The 18,743-nt window shown below is 38.3% G+C and overlaps 1 protein-coding gene and 1 pseudogene across 1 annotated transcript in view; one reads left to right on the forward strand and one right to left on the reverse strand.

The window, feature by feature from the left end:
* The window catches only part of LOC129692839 (ras and EF-hand domain-containing protein-like), a 26,939-nt gene extending 17,556 nt beyond the window's left edge, over positions 1 to 9,383 (forward strand). Inside the window, exons 2-3 of the mRNA XM_055629360.1 lie at positions 7,880 to 8,026; positions 9,200 to 9,383. Coding sequence (XP_055485335.1) covers positions 7,880 to 8,026; positions 9,200 to 9,383 — 331 coding nt within the window. The remainder of the gene's footprint in view (positions 1 to 7,879; positions 8,027 to 9,199) is intronic.
* On the reverse strand, positions 7,073 to 7,394 carry LOC129693196 (cytochrome c, testis-specific-like; annotated as a pseudogene).
* Positions 9,384 to 18,743: the final 9,360 nt, after the last annotated feature.

Consider the following 18,743-nt stretch of genomic DNA (forward strand, 5'->3'; position numbering starts at 1 on the left):
ACACACACACACACACACACACACACACACACACACACACACACACACACGTTTTCTGGCTTTCTGTTTGTTGGTATTTTCATGTCCTCCAAGTACTAACTGTGCCCAATCACACTCATTTCCTCTGTACTGACTTACCGTCACAGAACTTTTCAGCCATGTATGAGCTTACATAACATAGAACTTAACTTATTTCCAGAATCTCATGATACCCCTTGTTATGGGATTAGATGTTAGGATTAGAGTGTCAGTTTTCTTGTGATATTCCTTGATCAGAATGATAACAATAGACTTGGTTAGTACAATTTGATTTTGTTCACAGATCCAGGATCTGAATAATGAATCTTTTCAATAAATACTTAATTGTTCTAGTTTAATGCTTAAATATGCAGGAATTGTACCATGAGGTCCATTTTTTCAAGCAGCAATTATGGTTATTTTGGGTCACTCTAATTCTCTATTTGGAACTGTGGTGTCTGTATTTGACTGTTCTATAGGAGTGTCCTGAAACCAGGTGTGCAGATATTTGCAGGAATACCCTAGTATACAAATACAATGCAGATACAAACACAAACATATGTGGTCTAAGTGAAATATTTGTTTTATAAAAAATGTGTAAACTTCAAAACATTTTACATGTTCTATTTAATTTTTTTTCTTCAAGGATCTCTAGCTTCTTTCCAAACTTCAGTATTTGCAACTTAAAATGCTGATATATCACTCTCATTAAAATCAGAAATAAATCATTAATACTATCTTTCATACAAATCATGTTTTGATTTACTGAACTTAAAAAGAAGCACAGAGTCAGATTTTAAGTTTCTAAGACTCATCCATAGTTCAGAGTGCTTTTTCCCCAGATTCTCATTTGATACCTCAGACATGCTTTAGATTGCTTTTCTTTTTGAGGGGCTCTATTAGCACAGAAGTAGAATTTGTTTATTTATTGCTGATCTTGGTTATCACCTGTCTCTTAATCTTTACCTAATATTTGTCAAACCCACCTATAAGCAAGTGTCCATGGTATTTGAAAGTCCAAGTGTAACTGCCTCAGACAAGCCCCTGATATTCTTGAATATAGCATGCTTCTACTGTTAGCAGCTACCTGACACCTTTCTTGGCATCCTGAGAGGTCTGTGAAGAAGCTGGATAGTCTCTGTTATTTTAACCTTTGGCATCAAGAGTGAGTGTGCTTGGGAAGGCATATTACTGATAAACTCTTGGAACAAAAGAAAAAAAGACTATCATGATATCAAGTCATGACACCAGAACACTTGCAGAATTCGTAGACATGCTGCTTGTGCTGGATACAACATTCAACTCATTTTTTAAATTAAATTTTTATTTTTTATATTAATTACAGTTTATTCACTTTGTATCCCAGATGTAGCCCTCTCCCTCATTCCCTCCTAATCCCACCCTCACTCCCTCATCTCCTCCCATTCCCCTTTCCAAGTCCACTAATAGGGGAGGTCCTCCTCCCCTTCCATCTGACCCTAGCCTATCAGTTTCATCAGGAATGGCTGCAACAACATTCAACACTTACCAGAGGGATCAGATACTTTTTTCTTGCTGTGAAGTAAAGACTTAGTACCTGTCTAGGCAGCAACACTGAGCCAGATAAACCAAGTTGTAATCTCTCTTTTACTCTCTTTTTGGCATTCTTTCTTCTTTTTTAAAATTTTGAGTGTTATTTGTTGATTCTGTCAAAGAGGAGTTTCAATTCAAGACAACCACTATAGCACTAACAGAAATGAGCTCCTGAGCTAAATACAGCTCAGCCACTGTCATGAGTGGGAACCACAGTTATATTTAATAAGAAGAAATGATGAATAGCCCCACCATAGCTTGTGGCAATAGCAAAGGACACTTTCCAAAAAGGGCTATTCCGTGGATTTTGAGACCATATCATATGAAATCTGGTTTAGCACACAACTCATTATGTAGTCCAGAATGGCTATATAATGATGGCCTTGGCTTTCCAAATCTCCTATGTTTACCTACTGAGTGTGGAATTATTGGTATGTGCTACCACATCCAGTTTATGGATTGAACCCATGACTTTGTGCAGCTTAGACAAGTCCTTAGTATACGAAATAGAGCATATGAATGCCCAGGTCATTCTGATACAATAGTTGATTGTGTAGCATACAATTTTTTTTTAACCAATGGTAGATTTTTAAAAATAATCAATGTATGTGTATTTCCTCACTGTAAATTATCCCTAGAACTTTGCATAAAGCATGAATCAGAAAATGACCCAAGAGAATTCATGTCATTATAATTTGTTCCCATGTTGGACATTTACAGACAGTTGGACCTGTTGAAACTTTTGCAACTGAATGTTTCACTGTTGTGCAGTTAGCTGGTAAATAAGGACTCTACAGAACAATTGCTCTGAAAGATTCCCATTATATAGTATGTCTTTTGATTTTTGTATCCTGCTAGTTTAAGTGATACAGGAGATGAATGGCCCTGCTGTGTGTTGAAATTGCTTGGGACAATCTCAGAGAAGAGATTTTTGTTGTTGCTTTACTATTCTAATAATTTAGATCATTTTTGCAACTAGTATTTGTCCTGGACTCTAATATAGGGAGGATGGCAACTTTGGGTATCTTATATCATCATGTAATGTGACTTACTATTATGACTTTATGAATAATGCTTAATTTGAAGTTTCTTAAAATAATTATGATTAGTCTTTGAATAGATTAAACAATTTATTTAGAAGAAAAAGTTCCAAGAAATTTAAAGCAACATGGACATATTTTTTGGCTCTACCTGATTAAGCAGCACAGTTAGTATGTAATTCATGTCATACAGTTCTGTGGTTTAATTTTAAATCCTATTTCATCTGCCAATGTGCAGGTATTTAACATAGTTGAGAAGTGGTAGGATATTAGTGGCTAATTATGAGGTTTCTAGCACAAAACAGAATTTCAGTTCTGCCATGCAGTCCCTGTGTCCTTGGATCTTTTGGGCTTCCCAGGCATTTTCAGCATCAAGAACAATAGTTAATTTAAACAACAGAAAATTCTCATAACTGTAGATTCTGAAAATCTGGCTCCAGGTTACCAGTAGAGCTGATTACCAGTTTGTCCTGGTACCTTTTTTATGGGTTTTTGTAGCTGCCGTCATCACAAGGACATCTCTGTGTATGTATCTCTGTCCAAATTTCTTCTTTCTATAAAATCACTAGTAAGATTGGGCTAGAACTCACCATAATTATCTCATTTTAACTTAATTCCTTCATAAAAGACTCTAAAATATAATTGACTACAACATAAAGAACTGTATTAAAGGACCGCAACATTGGAGAAATTGAGAATCACTAAGGTCTGAGATCCTGATTACCATCAGGATCTTTTCATTTCAACACATGAATTTGGGGCATTGGGACCATGATTCATCTTATAACAGACCTTCAGAACTGCCTGATTTGCAAAATAAGTTAAAAGACATACTTCCTGTAGTTGCTGTGAACATCTTAACAGATGACATACTCAAGTTATGCAGCAATTAATCTGGAATATGATGAGTATGTATAAAAAGTTCCACTCCTTCCTAGACAAAGTTTCTCTTGATCGATGGCTTGCATCCCATTCATCAGAGACCATGCAATTTAGCTTCCCTTCTTTTTTTTAAGATCGATCTATCTATCTATCTATCTATCTATCTATCTATCTATCTATCTATCTATCTATCTATCTATCATGTGTACAGTGTTCTGCCTGCAGTCCAGAAGAGTGTACCAGATCTCAATATAGATGGTTGTAAGCCACCATGTGGTTGCTGGGAATTGAACTCAGGACCTCTGGAAGAGGAGCCAGTGCTTTTAACCTCTGAGCCACCTCTTCAGCCCCCTAGCTTCCCTTCTAATAGTACTGGAGAGCCAGGCGTACTCCTGTTACTACAATCTGTGGCTGTGCAGGAACAGTAACAAAGTCTTTTTTTTTTAGACAAAGATAATTCATTCTAATTCTTCCTGCAAGCCTTCTTACCTTCCTGCTTTCCTGCCTGTTGCTATTGCAGATAATGGCGGTTTTGTAGAAAGGAAGCTGAGAGGAATTACTCCTTAGATAAGCTTTATTGGAAGAATTACAGCATCACAGCCTTTAGGGGGAGGACAAACATTCAGGTCCAGATAAGAGCTTCATTATGAAAGACTGTATCAGGGATAGAGTTGATTGGGTTGTGAAGGGACAGAACCTTTACTTCTCAGTCTGAAAGGGAAGGAGAATTACAGTACAGTGGTATCCTGAAAAGAAAGCTAGACCTTCCGGTCTCAAGAACAAAAGGGGATTTCAAGGGCAAGTGTGGGAAGTGGTTAAGTTTCAATCCATGTAACCTACAAGACACTGATAAAGTAAAGTAATAATTCAAACTTGTCTTGGATCTAGGAGCAGATGGGTCTGCAGCTGCTAGAGGGAGGAAGTGAACTTGTGAGAACTGCAAGGTCCGAACACCTTCTTCTCAGCCCTGTCCAGTGATAATCTGTAGTCTGACCCACCCTTTCTGCCTTCCTTCCTGCCCTTTGCCCTGCCTCAACCTTCAGTCTTTTCCTTTCTTTTTCTTCCTTTTAACTAATAGTAAACAATACTACTATTGCTACTATGATGATGATGACGGTTACTAACTTTACTACAGTTTAGCTACAATAGCCCTGACTGATCTCATGATCCTCCTGCATTAGCTTTCCAAGTTTCTTTTGTGACCTTTGTGGTCTTCAGACATGCATGGGGTAACATATCGGAACAAATAACTCATACACATGAAATAATAAACGAATACATCTAAAACAAACATGAAAACATACCGCCCTTTGCAAATTCTAGACAAAGTGGATGGAGAAGATGATGTGTGTTTTTTGTTCAGTGTATTTTAGTGACCTGTGGTCATTACATTCTTGTCTATAGGTGCCGTGGATGGCTGTGAAAGGCTTGTGAGCTTCTCGGTTTCTTGACTTGCCCAGTAGCTTTTCCAGTGTAAGACGTGCTGTTAGGGGCAGGATCTTTCGCAGAAGATGTTTTGCATTGTTGAGGGGGTAACTTCAGAATCACAGTGGCAGATCACCAAATCTAAGAAATAACTGCTGGATTTTGAGTAATGCAGTGTGTATGAAAGGATTTAGCTTTTTTTTTTTTTTTTTTTGTGAGTATTAGCTATTCCTGAAAGTTTTAAGCCTTATTCAAACACTAGCTCTTTTATGCTGGTGTTATGAAAGTTATTTCAGACCTAAGGAATTATCTATTTTTCAAATCCCTGGTGTGTCTTCTAGCCAGTATAAATGTTATTTGCTTTTAAAAACTCACTGCTACTATCACATGCTGCCGCAGTTCATGTCAAATTACAACACTGCTCACTCTTTAGTAAAGTAAGAAGAAAGATTAGATTGCATTGTCTCTGCTGTACCATGACAAAATGTATCAGTATAGAGCCCATCCGTTGAGAAAAATGGATGGCTGTGAAATGGTGGTTGTAGAAAGTCCAGTGATTATTAAATCCATACAAAATATGTGTCTTAGTTAGTCTTACTATTGCTGTGATGAAATATCATAACCAAGGCAACTTGAGGGGAGGAAAGGGTTTATTTCACTCATAGTTCCATATAACAGTTCATTATCAAAAGACTGGACTCAAGCCTGACTGGAACCTGGAGGCAGGAGCTGATGCAGAAGCCACAGAAGAGACTTATTCCTCATGGCTTGCTCAGCCTTTCTTATAGAACACAGGACCACCTGCCGGGGTGGCTCCACCCACAACAGGCTGGCCCTTCCCACATCAATCCCTAAGAAAAAACTCTGCCTGCTCACTTATAGCAATCTTACTGAGACATTTTCTCAATTCAGGTTCCTCCTCCTCTCCAATGACTATAGCTTGTGTCAAGTTGAGGTAAAACTAACCAGCACAGTAAGTGTTTCTATAAAGACATAAAGGGCATATTACTAAAAAAAAAAAAATAAAAATAAAAAAAATCACACCCAGTTCCACTCAAGGCTTTAGCTGCTGATACCTGTGGCCTTGAATAGCACTAGCCTATTCAACCATCTCTTTTATCAGGTAATGAAATAGATGACACCACTAGGCTATAGGTTGTTTTAGAATGGAGGCTAATTGCAAAACAAAACAACAGCTACCCTACTACACACACATACACACAAATAAAACCAGAAACAACCAACCAAAAAAAAAAAAAAAAAAAAAAAAAAAAGAAGTAAGGTGTTATCAGAGGGCTGGAACTTGGAGCCTAATCCCTGTCTTTGGGAAAGAAAAACAGGCTGAAAGTTGAGTTTGACTCATGGTTATTAAGAGTGTGCTTGGGGAACTTCTGGTGTGGTTGGTGAACATAGCAATGTAGGCTGAATAAGTGGCATAGACAAGGACATGAAAACTGTGTCACCTAATGCCACCCCTGTATATCCTTCCCATTTTGCTTTTCTTTATAATAAGCTACTAAAAGTAAGTAAAATGTTTTTGTGAGTTCCGTGAGTCATTATAAAAAACTGTCAAGCTTGGAGGTGCAGGGGGACTCTTAATTTTCACCTGATTAGAAAGAGGCCTCTCTCTTGGACTGGTTACTGGCACAGAAGTGAGGCAGCAGTGTTGTTCAGAGCCTGGGAACTTGGGCCAATTTTCACTAGTTATTAATTAATAAAAATTTTGAATATCTGATTGGTGTCTGGAAAATAGAAAGTTGATTGGTGCGAGAAACTCCAAAAATTTAGTGTTTGAAGCATTATGAAAAAAAAAAAAAGGTGTAGGGGGGTGATGTATCCACAAATGTGAGTTTGCCAGATGCACTTTTCACTGACCACAAAATAATAGGTGTAGCCATTCTTCAAAGTTCAATGACTAATACATATCTTGTTAGAGATTGGAGAAACAGAATATGATAATTTATTTACCTTTATCTGAAGTTTTTACAATTCAATTTTTTTTCACCATCAAAAATATCAACCTTTATTTCACTGTTTAAAATTACTTCAGGCTGTTCGAGAAAAATTGGGTATGCTTCTTATTAAACATAATATTTGAAATTGGTAAGTAATATTTTTGAGGCTGTAATAATATTTCATGAGGATGTTGCCTCTTTCAAATACTGAATAAGATCTTCTCTCTCAGTCTTCTTTTTGATACCAGCAAAGATCATTTTAGTGCCAGGAATGTATTTCTCTGGGTTCTCCAAATATTCCATCAAAGTTGCTTCTGACCAGATAATATCTTTGTTCTTGTTCGCATCAGTGTAAGAAAATCTTGGTGCTTGTCCTGTCTTTCGGCCAAAAAGGCAGGCCCCAGAAGTTTGGACCTGTCTTGTGCTTTCCACCTTTTTCCACTGTGTGGCACTGAGCACATTTCTGAATAAAGATCTTCTTGCCTACTTCAGCATCTCCCATTTTTGTTCTGCAATGAGACTTTATACTCTTATCCGTAAACCAGTCTACCAGATTAGACCAAAAATTACCACAATCACAGCATCGGTAGCCCATGCTGCCCTTGGTCCCCAGAGACAGTGAGGCCAAGGCTCAAGGTGTCACCGCCGTGCCTGAGGACTTCTCCCACAGGCCGGATCAAACACCAGCTGATGGAGGACTCCATCTTCTACAGTTCAATTTTTAACAAGTAAAATGAACAAGCTTTATTCTAAGTCTCCTCCACTGCACTTTCACTGGCTTTCTGGATAGCCATTTTCCAACATGGAGAACACATCAGACTTTTTCTCTTGTTTGTTCTCTTCATTTCAGGTCAATCTATGGATGTTTAAATCCACCCCCCCCCCCTTTATTTTCGTAGTTGTTATCTTTCTCTTTCTTATACTTTCTTTCTTTCTTTCTTTTTTTTACTTTAAACTGATACCATTTAATTTTAATATTTTGGGCAGAAAAGAACAAGTTAGTACCCTGTACCAGAATATCAACCTTGTGGAGCCCAGACTAATCCAGCCGTACGAACATGTGATCAGGAACTTTCTCCATGAGATCAAACTTCAGAGCACAGAAATGGAAAACTTGGCCATTGCAGTGAAGAGGTATGAATCTACCTCCTTCCTAAGGACACATAGGGTCCTTTAACTTGTTCTGTGACTTGGATGGCAAAGGGATTGAGTGATATAGTCATGTTATGATACAAGTGGGTTTTCTGGACTTTAGGAATCCAGAACACTCCCAAGTATTCCACACAATGTAAGTTCTGTCAGGTAGTCATTGCAGGGCCAAACAGCAATCTGTTGGTAGGTCATTGCCATCCTATGCTGTTAACTTTTCAGAACTGATGATTCCATCCTGAAAATTTCAAAATATGTCCTCTATCCAGCCACTTGACAAAACGAGGAAACTTCTAGAGTAGTAGACAGATTCTGAAGCCAAGCCAGGTAAAGACCTTGCCAGCAGATTTCCTATTCTTTCCAAGTTTCAGTCTTAGTTTTTTTAAATTAATTTTTATTTTTTTCTCGACAGTTTACCCATTATATATCCCAATTGAAGACCCCTCCCTCAACATCCCCAGTCTCACCCTCGCTCACTCTTGCCCTCATTCCCTTCCCCTAGTCCACTGAAAGGGGGAGTTCTTCACTATTGCCATTTGCCCATAGCTTGTTAAGTCTAATCAGGACTGCCTGGATCCTCTTCCTCTATGGTCTCGCAAGGTTGCATCATCAGGGGTGAGTGATCAGAGAGCAGTCAACTCAGTTTATGATAGAGGCAGCCCCTGATTCCCTCACTCAGTCCACACAACATCTTGGGTAGAGTCAGAAACATTTTGATTTTATCTCTGGAATTGTAGAAGACTGGTTAGAAATCATTGCTGGGATTGTTCCTTTTGTTTTTAGCTTTAGCCTATATGAGTGTAAAGCTTACGTAATAGAATTTTAAATTTTTATCTGTGTATTGACATAAAATTCTTTCCTTTGTCTAGATTTGTCATTCATGTGGAAATAATATTTTTAGATTTGCAAACAGTCTCCCAGAAATTTTCTGTCTTCAGTGACTGTTTATTTCAGCCTAATATGTAATCTATTTTAGTTGTTTAATGTCATTTTACACCCAAATAGTCACATTGACAATCATAGTTTATCATATAGAAGGATTGGGATATATATCATATAGAGCATCTGCTTAATGTGAAGCCTGACATTGACGAGTTTTGAATTTTCTTTTCACATGTTTTTTAGTCCAAATGTGCAATGTGTTTTTATGAATTTCAGAGCCCAGGACAAGGCAGCCATTCAGCTGAGTGTGTTGGAAGAGGAAATGGATCAGAGGATTCATGCAGTGGAAAATGAGACCCGGAAAGATGTGAGCTTTTGGATTGGCCATTCATTCTTCTGGCACTTCTCTTGGTGCCTAGGCTTGAGGACAGGAGGCCTTACTATTAAGTACCCTCTGTAAAAACATCAACCTTCTGGATTTTGAGCAGAAAGGATTTTTGTAACCGGAATGTTTTGTGTTCATGAGTTATAGAGGTACAAAGATTGTAATCACTTAAGTAAGTGGGGGGGCATATCTCTCTAGTACTGATAAGCATAACATAAGGCTCAGATGAGTTGGAGAGGTGTCAGCTTGGGTGGGAAAGCCTCTTTGAACAGAATGTCATGGAGTGGAGGACTGGCAGAGCTGTGGAATCAGCTTTGGTGAGAAGATGGCTGAACATCTACCTATGTATAACTTTAAATCTCTATTGCAGTTAATTTAAAATCCTGCCTTTTAACTGTGGTGTTTATTGTCATAGGAACACAGGTGAAAGTTAATGCTGTCTTTAATGATTTCCTCAGAAACGTGTGTCTTTCAGTATAAAATGTATTTGGGCAGTTGATGTTTGCTGAAAACAGAAACTATACACATTTCTTTGAATAAGTAATATTAGGATTTAAAATTTTATTTTGATACCGAGAGGCAATAAGAGTGTAGACCCAGGTGCTGGCATCCAGCAGACCTAAGTCTACATCTTAGTTTGGCCCTTACCAAGGTCAGGTGGTGCTGGCAAAGTAATCTTTCCTGTGAGATTTTGCCTGACACCTACCAGCCTCAAGGAGGATTACTCACGGTGATGTATATGAAGGACTGAGAACTGTTGTTTGTGATAGGCATAACCATGGCCGTTCCTATTTTTTTTTTTGCTGAGCCTTCTTTTTCTCTTCTCAGCTAATTTACCTTACTTGTCTTTATACAAATAGAAAGTATAGACAAGTATACTTGTCTATATAAAAGTATATATACATGGATCCCTTTGCATATTTTTGTTGTCTTATCTCTTTTTTTGAAAACTATTTTTATTTATTCTTTGAGAATTTTATGTAATGTGTTTTGATCATATTCACATCCATTTTCCTTTCCCAGCTACCCAACAGCATGTAACTTCTGTTTTCTTTTAATCACATACAGTCCAATTTGTTCTACCCAAGTACTTGTTGGGCCAATTATTATTGTAGCTCTCATGGGTGAGACCGATGATTACTTTTCAACTTTGGTATTGTGTATAGCACCTTCCTCATTATGAAGGCTAGCTGATAGAACTCACTCTTCCAGGTCAGTGCTTGTTTGATCTCTCCATGTTTCATAGCTCAAATATACAGTGTCTTCAGCAATAGAGTTTTGCCATCAATTCTGAGGAGTAACTAAAAACATTGGCAATAGCATGTAATGTTTGCAGAGGCCAGCAATTCAAAAGAGCTAATCCATTCTTGGTTCTGTGGTTTTTATTTACTATCATGTGCTGTTTAGTTGGAGTATTGCCCCTTTCTCATAGGGTAACTCCATTTAAACTTTAAAAAAAATGAATTATGTACAGGGAAGCTTCTACAGTATCATATTTGTTTGTCCTGTCTCTTAACAAGTGCAAAAATCCTGGGGATGTCTATTTCACTAGTAGCTGGTTCAGGGTACATGGCCTAGCATTGGTGTAAATGGTTTGTCTCTTTTTACAACACAATTCAATTGTGTTTAGAAACAGTAAGTTCATTTTTAGCTTTCCTTTAAAACTGTCCACCACTGTTGAATCTGTTTGACCATTTATTGATCACATGGTTCTCATAGATACATGTTATACTGTGACCAACTCTACTTGCTTCCAATGCCTCCTAAATAAGTTGCTGGTAGTGCGGATATAAACATGGCCTCCACATCCTGTAACTTCGTGCTTTACTAATAATAACATTTTCTTATTTTCCTGGCTTCACTGTAGAAGTGAAAAAGACTTATACCCTTCACAGCTTCTTTTCTGTATTCCATTTGTGGCCAGTCAGTTTCTATGCATGTATACTCTTAGACCTTAGCATGCCAGTCAAGGACTCAGCTGAGCATTTTGGCTTTGGGAGGAACTGTGTCTGCCAGACCTTCCTAGTAGCACCCTCACACATGATGGTTCATTGAGGACCTTCTCTAGCTTCCTCCAGTCACCATGCTATGCTTCAGTTTCCTGGGCTCTTTATTCTGTATACCTACCTTCCCAATGGCATCACTTTATTGCTTGTGTGTCTGCTTTTATTCCAACTGGTTTTTTTTTTTTTTTTTTTTTTTTTACCTTGGTTAATTTTTTTTCCTGAAATAGGGTTTCTCTTTGTAACTTTTGCTGTCTTGGACCTCACTCCAAGGTGGCTCTGAACTCAGAGAGCTGCCTGTCTCTACCTCCTGAGTAAAGATTAAAGATGTACACTGCCACTGCTCATCTGCCTTGGTGATTTTTTTTTAGACTCTTATCTTCTTTCCCAAATTCTGAAAACTTGAGTCTTCATTTTGCACTAATCTCCTCACCTCTTTCTCTAGCCAGTAATCACTTTTTTTGTACACAGAATGAACATTGCATTGTTTCAGTTATTTTTTCACTGTAACAACTTCAGTGACTTACAATTTGTATTCAGTAAACTGTATTTATGTAAGTTCTAAGAATATGGTAAATGTGGGCAAGTATATATTGTAAAACTGTGATTACAATTGAGATACTAGGCTGATTTTTCACGGTCATTGTCCATTTTGCCATCTTTGTCTTTGTCACACAACCTCTCTTCAGTTCTTTCTGTTGCTATAGATTTGTTTGAAGTTTTAAAACTGTTCATGAATGGAATATTATGGTATGTGCTATTAATCCCTTAGCTTTTTTTTACTCAGAATAATTATTGTGATACTAAGCCATGTATGAGTACTCATTTATATTATAGTAAAGTAGTAAACTTTTATTGTGTAATATGAACCATTCCCTCATTCAACTCGGAAGTGTCTGATAGTCTGCAGTATGCAGATACTACATACAATTTGTTTGTAATTGTTCTATTTTAATGATATTACAAATGCTTTGCAATTTTATTTCTGATTGTTGCTAGTAAGTCTGTAAAAATACATGTAAAATATTAGTGTATTATATATATTATATATATTTAGTATGACAGTAATTTCTGATGTATTACATCAGGTTTTCTGTGTTGACGATAACATAATGTATACATAAAGACAATTTTACTTCTCTTCTAGATGATGTTTTCTTGTCCCGCTGGCTATTATATATTCCATCTCTAATGTTGAATTGAATTTGCTGAATTTTTGTTTTCCTTTTTTTTTTTTTTGAATTTTATTTTTTTTTATCAGTTACATTTTATTAACTCTGTATCCCAGCCGTGTCCCGTTCCCTCATTCCCTCCCAGTCCCTCCCTCCCTCATCTCCACCGTGCCCCTTGCCAAGTCCACTAATAGGGGGGACCTCCTCCCCATTCATCTGATCCTGTTTTATCAGGTATCTTCAGGACTGGCTGCAAAGCTCTCCTCTGTGGCCTAACAGGACTGCTCCTCCCTTTGGGGGTGGGGAGGCCAAAGAGCCACTCATTGAGTTCCTGTTAGAAATAGTCCTTGTTCCCCTCACTATGGGAAACCAATTGGTTACTGAGCTACCACAGGCTACATCTGAGCAGAGGTTCTAGGTTACATTCATATATGGTCCTTGGTTGCATGTCAGTCTCAGAAAAGACCCTGTGCCCAGATATATTTGGTCCTTGTGGAACTCCTATCCTTTCCTCATCAGACTAACTCCCCTTCTTTCTTATGATTCCCTGTACTCTGCCAAAGGTTTGGTCATGAGTCTTTGCTTTGAAAACACTGCTAGTTAGAGTCTTTCAAATGCACTCAGTAGACTCCTGTCATACGTTCAATGCGCATCCCATCTGTCTTTCTAAACGAGGATTGATCATCTTACCCCATGTCTGCTCTCTTGATTATCTTTTTTAGGTGTACAGATTTCATTATGTTAATAACATCTTATAGGTCTATATAAGTGAGTATATACTGTGCTTGTCTTTCTCCTTCTGGGATATTTCACTCAGGATGATCTTTTCTAGATCCCACCATTTGCCTGCAAATTTCATGATTTCCTCTTTTTTGATTGCTGAGTAGTATTCCATTGTGTAAAAATACCACAATTTCTGTACCCATTCCTCTGTTGATGGACATCTGGGTTGTTTCCAGGTTCTGGCTATTACAAATAAATCTGCTATAAACATGGTGTACTTGAGCAAAGTTTGGGTATATACCTAGCAGTGGTATAGCTGGGTCTTGAGGAAGCACTATTCCTAATTGTCTTAGAAAGCGCCAGATAGATTTCCAGAGTGGTTGTACCAGTTTACATTTCCACCAGCAGTGGAGGAGGGTTCCCCTTTCTCCACAACCTCTCCAGCATGTGTTGTCCCTTGAGTTTTTCATCTTGGCCATTCTGCTGGGTGCAAGGTGATATCTCAGGGTCGTTTTGATTTGCATTTTTCTGATGGCTAATGAGGATGAGCATTTCTTTAAGTGTTTCTCTGCCATTCGATATTCCTCTGTCGAGAATTCTCTGTTTAGCTCTGTTCCCCATTTTTTAATTGGATTACTTGGTTTGCTGCTTTTCAGCTTCTTTAGTTCTTTGTATATACTCGATATTAGTCCTCTGTCAGATAAAGGGTTAGTGAAGATTCTTTCCCAATCTGTAGGCAGTCGTTTTGTTTTGATGATGGTGTCCTTTGCTTTACAGAATCTTTTCAGTTTCATGAGGTCCCATTTATTGATTGTTGCTCTTAGAGCCTGTGCTGTTGTTGGTGTTCTGTTCAGGAAATTGTCTCCTGTGCCAATGAGTTCTAGGCTGTTCCCCACTTTTTCTTCTAACAGATTGAGAGTATCTGGTTTTATGTTGAGGTCTTTGATCCACTTGGACTTTAGTTTTGTGCAGGGTGATAAATATAGATCTATTTTCATTTTTCTGCATGTGGACATCCAGTTGGACCAGCACCATTTGTGAAGATGCTGTCTTTTTTCCATTGAATGGTTTTGGCTGCTTTGTCAAAAATCGAGTATTCATAGGTACATGGGTTTATTTCTGGGTCTTCTATGCGGTTCCTTTGATCCTCCTTTCTGTTTTTATGCCAATACCATGCAGTTTTTATTACTATTGCTCTGTAGTACAACTTGAGATCGGGGATGGAGATACCTCTAGATGATCTGTTGTTGTACAGGATTGTTTTGGAGATTCTGGGTGTTTTGTTTCTCCATATGAAGCTGAGAATCTTTTTTTCAAGGTCTGTAAAGAATTGACTTAGTATTTTGATGGGAATTGCATTGAATCTGTAGATTGCTTTTGGCAGGATGGCCATTTTCACAATGTTAATCCTACCAATCCATGAGCACGGGAGATCTTTCCATCTTCTGAGATCTTCTTCAATTTCTTTCTTCAGAGACTTGAAGTTTTTCTCAAACAGGTCTTTCACTTGCTTGGTTAGTGTCACCCCAAGGTACTTTATGTTATTAGTGGCTATTGTGAAGGGTGTTGTTTCCCTAATTTCTTTCTCGGCCCTTTTGTCTTTGGTATACAGGAGGGCTTCTGATTTTTTTGAGTTGATTTTGTATCCTGCCACTTTGCTGAAGGTGTTTCTCAGCTGGAGGAGTTCTCTGGTTGAATTTTTGGGGCGCTCATATATACTATCATATCATCTGCGAATAGTGACACTTTGACCTCTTCCTTTCCGATTTGTATCCCCTTAATCTCCTTTAGTTGTCTTATTGCTCTGGCTAGGACATCCAGCGCTATGTTGAAGAGGTATGGAGAGAGTGGGCAGCCTTGTCTTGTCCCTGATTTCAGTGGGATTTATTTAAGTTTCTTTCCATTGAGTTTGATGTTGGCTATAGGCTTGCTGTATATTGCCTTTATTATGTTTAGGTATGTGCCTTGTATTCCTGATCTCTCCAAGACTTTAAACATGAATGGGTGTTGGACTTTGTCAAATGCTTTTTCAGCATCTAAGGAGATGATCATGTGGTTTTTCTCCTTCAGTTTGTTTATGTGGTGGATTACATTGATGGATTTCCGTATGTTGAACCACCCTTGCATGCCTGGGATGAAGCCTACTTGGTCGTGGTGGATGATATCTTTGATATGTTCTTGGATTCGGTTTGCAAGTATTTTATTCAGTATTTTTGCGTCAATGTTCATAAGAGAGATAGGTCTGAAGTTCTCTTTTTTTTGTTGGGTCTTTGTGTGGTTTAGGTATCAGGGTGACTGTTGCTTCATAGAATGAGTTTGGTAATGTACCTTCTGTTTCTATTTTGTGGAATAATTTGAGGAGAATTGGTGTGAGCACTTTTTTGAAGGTCTGGTAGAATTCTGCGCTGAAACCATCTGGCCCAGGGATTTTTTTGGAGGGGAGACTGTGAATGACTGCTTCAATTTCCTTGGGAGATATAGGGCTGTTCAGTCTTTCTACCTGATCTTGACTTAATGTTGAAAGATGGAATCTACCAAGAAAATTGTCCATTTCATTTAGGTTTTCAAATTTTGTGGCATATAGGCTTTTGTAGTATGACCTAATGATTGTTTGAATTTCCTCTGTGTCTGTAGTTATGTCACCCTTTTCATCTCTGATTTTGTTGATTTGGATAGATTCTCTCTGCTTTTTAGTTAGTTTGGCTAATGGTTTGTCTATGTTGTTGATTTTCTCAAAGAACCAGCTTTTTGTTTCATTGATTCTTTGAATAGTTTTATTTGTTTCTAATTAATTGATTTCAGCCCTGAGTTTAATTATTTCCAGCCTTCTGCTCCTCTTGGGTGTATCTGTTTCTTTTTTTTCTAGGGTTTTCAGTTGGGCCATTAAGTTGTTTGTATGTGATGTTATGAATTTCTTCTTGCAGGCACTTAGTGCTATAAATTTTTCCCTGAGCACTGCTTTCAATGTGTCCCAAAAATTTGGGTACGTTGTGCCTTCATTTTCATTGAATTATATATAGGAAGTCTTTAATTTCTTTCTTTATTTCTTCCTTAACCCAGCTGTCATTGAGTAACAAGTTGTTCAGTTTCCATGTGTGTGTAGGCTGTTTTGTTATTTCTGTTGTTGAGATCCAGCTTAAGTCTATGGTGCGCGGCCGGAGCTCAGTTGCAATGGTGGCGGGTACCCGCGGTCCACGAGACCTTCCAGGGAAAGACTGGGTGACCCATGACCAGTCTATCAGTCTTGCAACTTTCCTTCCCCGTGGAGTTTTTTTTTTGCGACTGGGACTCTCAGTCTCAGGCACCCTTCCCCCCCTCCCCCCACCTGCCTGGGAAAGTGATCGGGACAAGCAGGCTTTCGGCACCAGCCAGGAGACCCAAAGCCCGCGTTAGCCTGGTTCTCCTCCGGGTTCTGGCTGGGCAGCCGAGAGTGGACCCGACCGATTTCCATGCCGTGGGAGCCTCCCCTCACCTGGGAAATACGATACCTGTTGTTTTAGGGCCCAGAGTTCAGTCTCCTGGTCGCTGCACGGAGTGTGTTGTCCCGCTTCTCAGACATGGTGTTCTCCTGGCGCCGCCATCTTGGCCCTCCCCAATTTGCTGAATTTTAGTATTAGTGTTTGCAGATGTATAATTATAGACCATTTGAAAGATGATTACATAGTTTTTATAGTGCTAGAAATGACTTGTCAAGGAACATGTGTGAAAATATTTGTCAGACCAGAATTGACCATTTTTCTGGAGTCATATTTGGGTGCATAGGAGGTAAACAGGTTGCTATCCGGTTAGGTAGTATTTTATAGCACCATTTATCTCTGGTATGATTCACCATTTAGCATGAGGCTCAGGGGTTATTAGGAGTTAGACTTTTATCTCTGGTATGATTCACCATTTAGCATGAGGCTCAGGGTTTATTAGGTGATATTATATATATATATATATATATATATATATATATATATATATATATATATATATATATATATATATATGACATCACAGTATTGGGTCATATGCCTAGCAATTAGAGCCTGGTTATTGGCAATTGGGAGATTTTGATTTTTATATTTTGGCTTTTTTTATTAAGAAAATATGAAAAGAAAAACAGTTAATTGTTAATGTTTATCATTGAAGAATAGATTTTTTCTTAATATGTTTTAGTGTTTTCTGAGATTTTCTGTATTAAACTTTAATAATTTATCACTTTTTTAAAAAGTTTAAAATATAATTACATTTCCTTTTTTTCTGTCAAGTTTCTACTATGTCCTCAACCCTAATTTTATGTTGATTTCATGGCTTCTTTTTCTTTAATTGTTACATATATGTGGTACATATACACTTAAATATATACATACAACATGCAGCGTTTGCTTAGTGTTGCTTGTATGTGTATGATTTCTGGGTTGACCATTTGGTATTAGATATACACTTAAAGGCTTCATCCCTAGGGAAGACTTAATTCTCTCTTCTCATCATTCCCTGGTAGTTTTTTTTGTTTAGAGGCAGTGCCACATGAAATTCCTGCCTTTCATCTTAATGTGCTAATTTGTGTTGTCCTTATTCTCATATTGTTTAGGCCATTGTGGTGTTGATATATCATGGGTGTAGCTTCCCTCTCTTTCTGGGAGAAATAGTCTCAGCAGATTTACTAGTCTTCTGACTTTTTTTGCATTTTTATTTTTAGTAATTACAGTTTATTCACTTTGTATCTCCCTGTAGCTTCCTCCCTTCCCCTCCCAATTCTACCCTCTTTTCCCTTTCTCCACCCATGCCCCTCCCCAAGTCCACTGATAGGAGGGGTCTTCCTCTTCTTCCTTCTGATCTTAGTCTATCAGGTCTCATCAGGAGTAGCTACATAACCTTCTTCTGTGGCTTTGTAAGGTTGCTCCCCCCACAGGGGGAGGTGATCAAAGAACAGGCCAATAAGTTCATGTCAGAGACAGTCCCTGTTCCCATTACTGTGGAACCCACTTGGACGCTGAACTGCCATGGGCTCCATCAGTGCGGGGCTTCTAGGTTATCTCCATAAATGGTCCTTGGTTGGAATATCTGTCTCAGAAAAGACCACTGGGCCCCGATTTTTTGGTTCTGTTGTTCTCCTTGTGGAGCTCATGTTCCATTCAGGTCTTTCTATCTCTCCCTTCTTTCATAAGATTACATGCACTCTACCCAAACTTTGGCTGTGAGTCTCAGCATCTGTTTTGATACCCTGCAGGGTAGAGCCTTTCAGAGGCCCTCCCTGGTCGGTCGCTGTCCTGTTCCCTGTTTTTTCTCTTTTCTGATGTCCATCCTCTTTGCCTTTCTGAATGGGGATTGAGCATTTTAGCCAGAGTCCTCCTTCTTGATTAGTTTCTTTAGGTGTACAAATTTTAGTATGTTTATCCCATATTATATATCTAATATCATCTTATGATATTAGCTATATCCTGTGTGTCTTTCTGCTTCTGGGATACCTCACTCAGGATGATATTTTTTAGATTCTGCCATTTGTCTGCAAAATTCATGATTTCCTTGTTTTTAATTGCTGAGTAATATTC

Source organism: Psammomys obesus, unplaced genomic scaffold (assembly GCF_907164565.1).
Source record: "Psammomys obesus unplaced genomic scaffold, mPsaObe1.curated_primary_1811, whole genome shotgun sequence".
Lineage (NCBI taxonomy): Eukaryota > Metazoa > Chordata > Mammalia > Rodentia > Muridae > Psammomys > Psammomys obesus.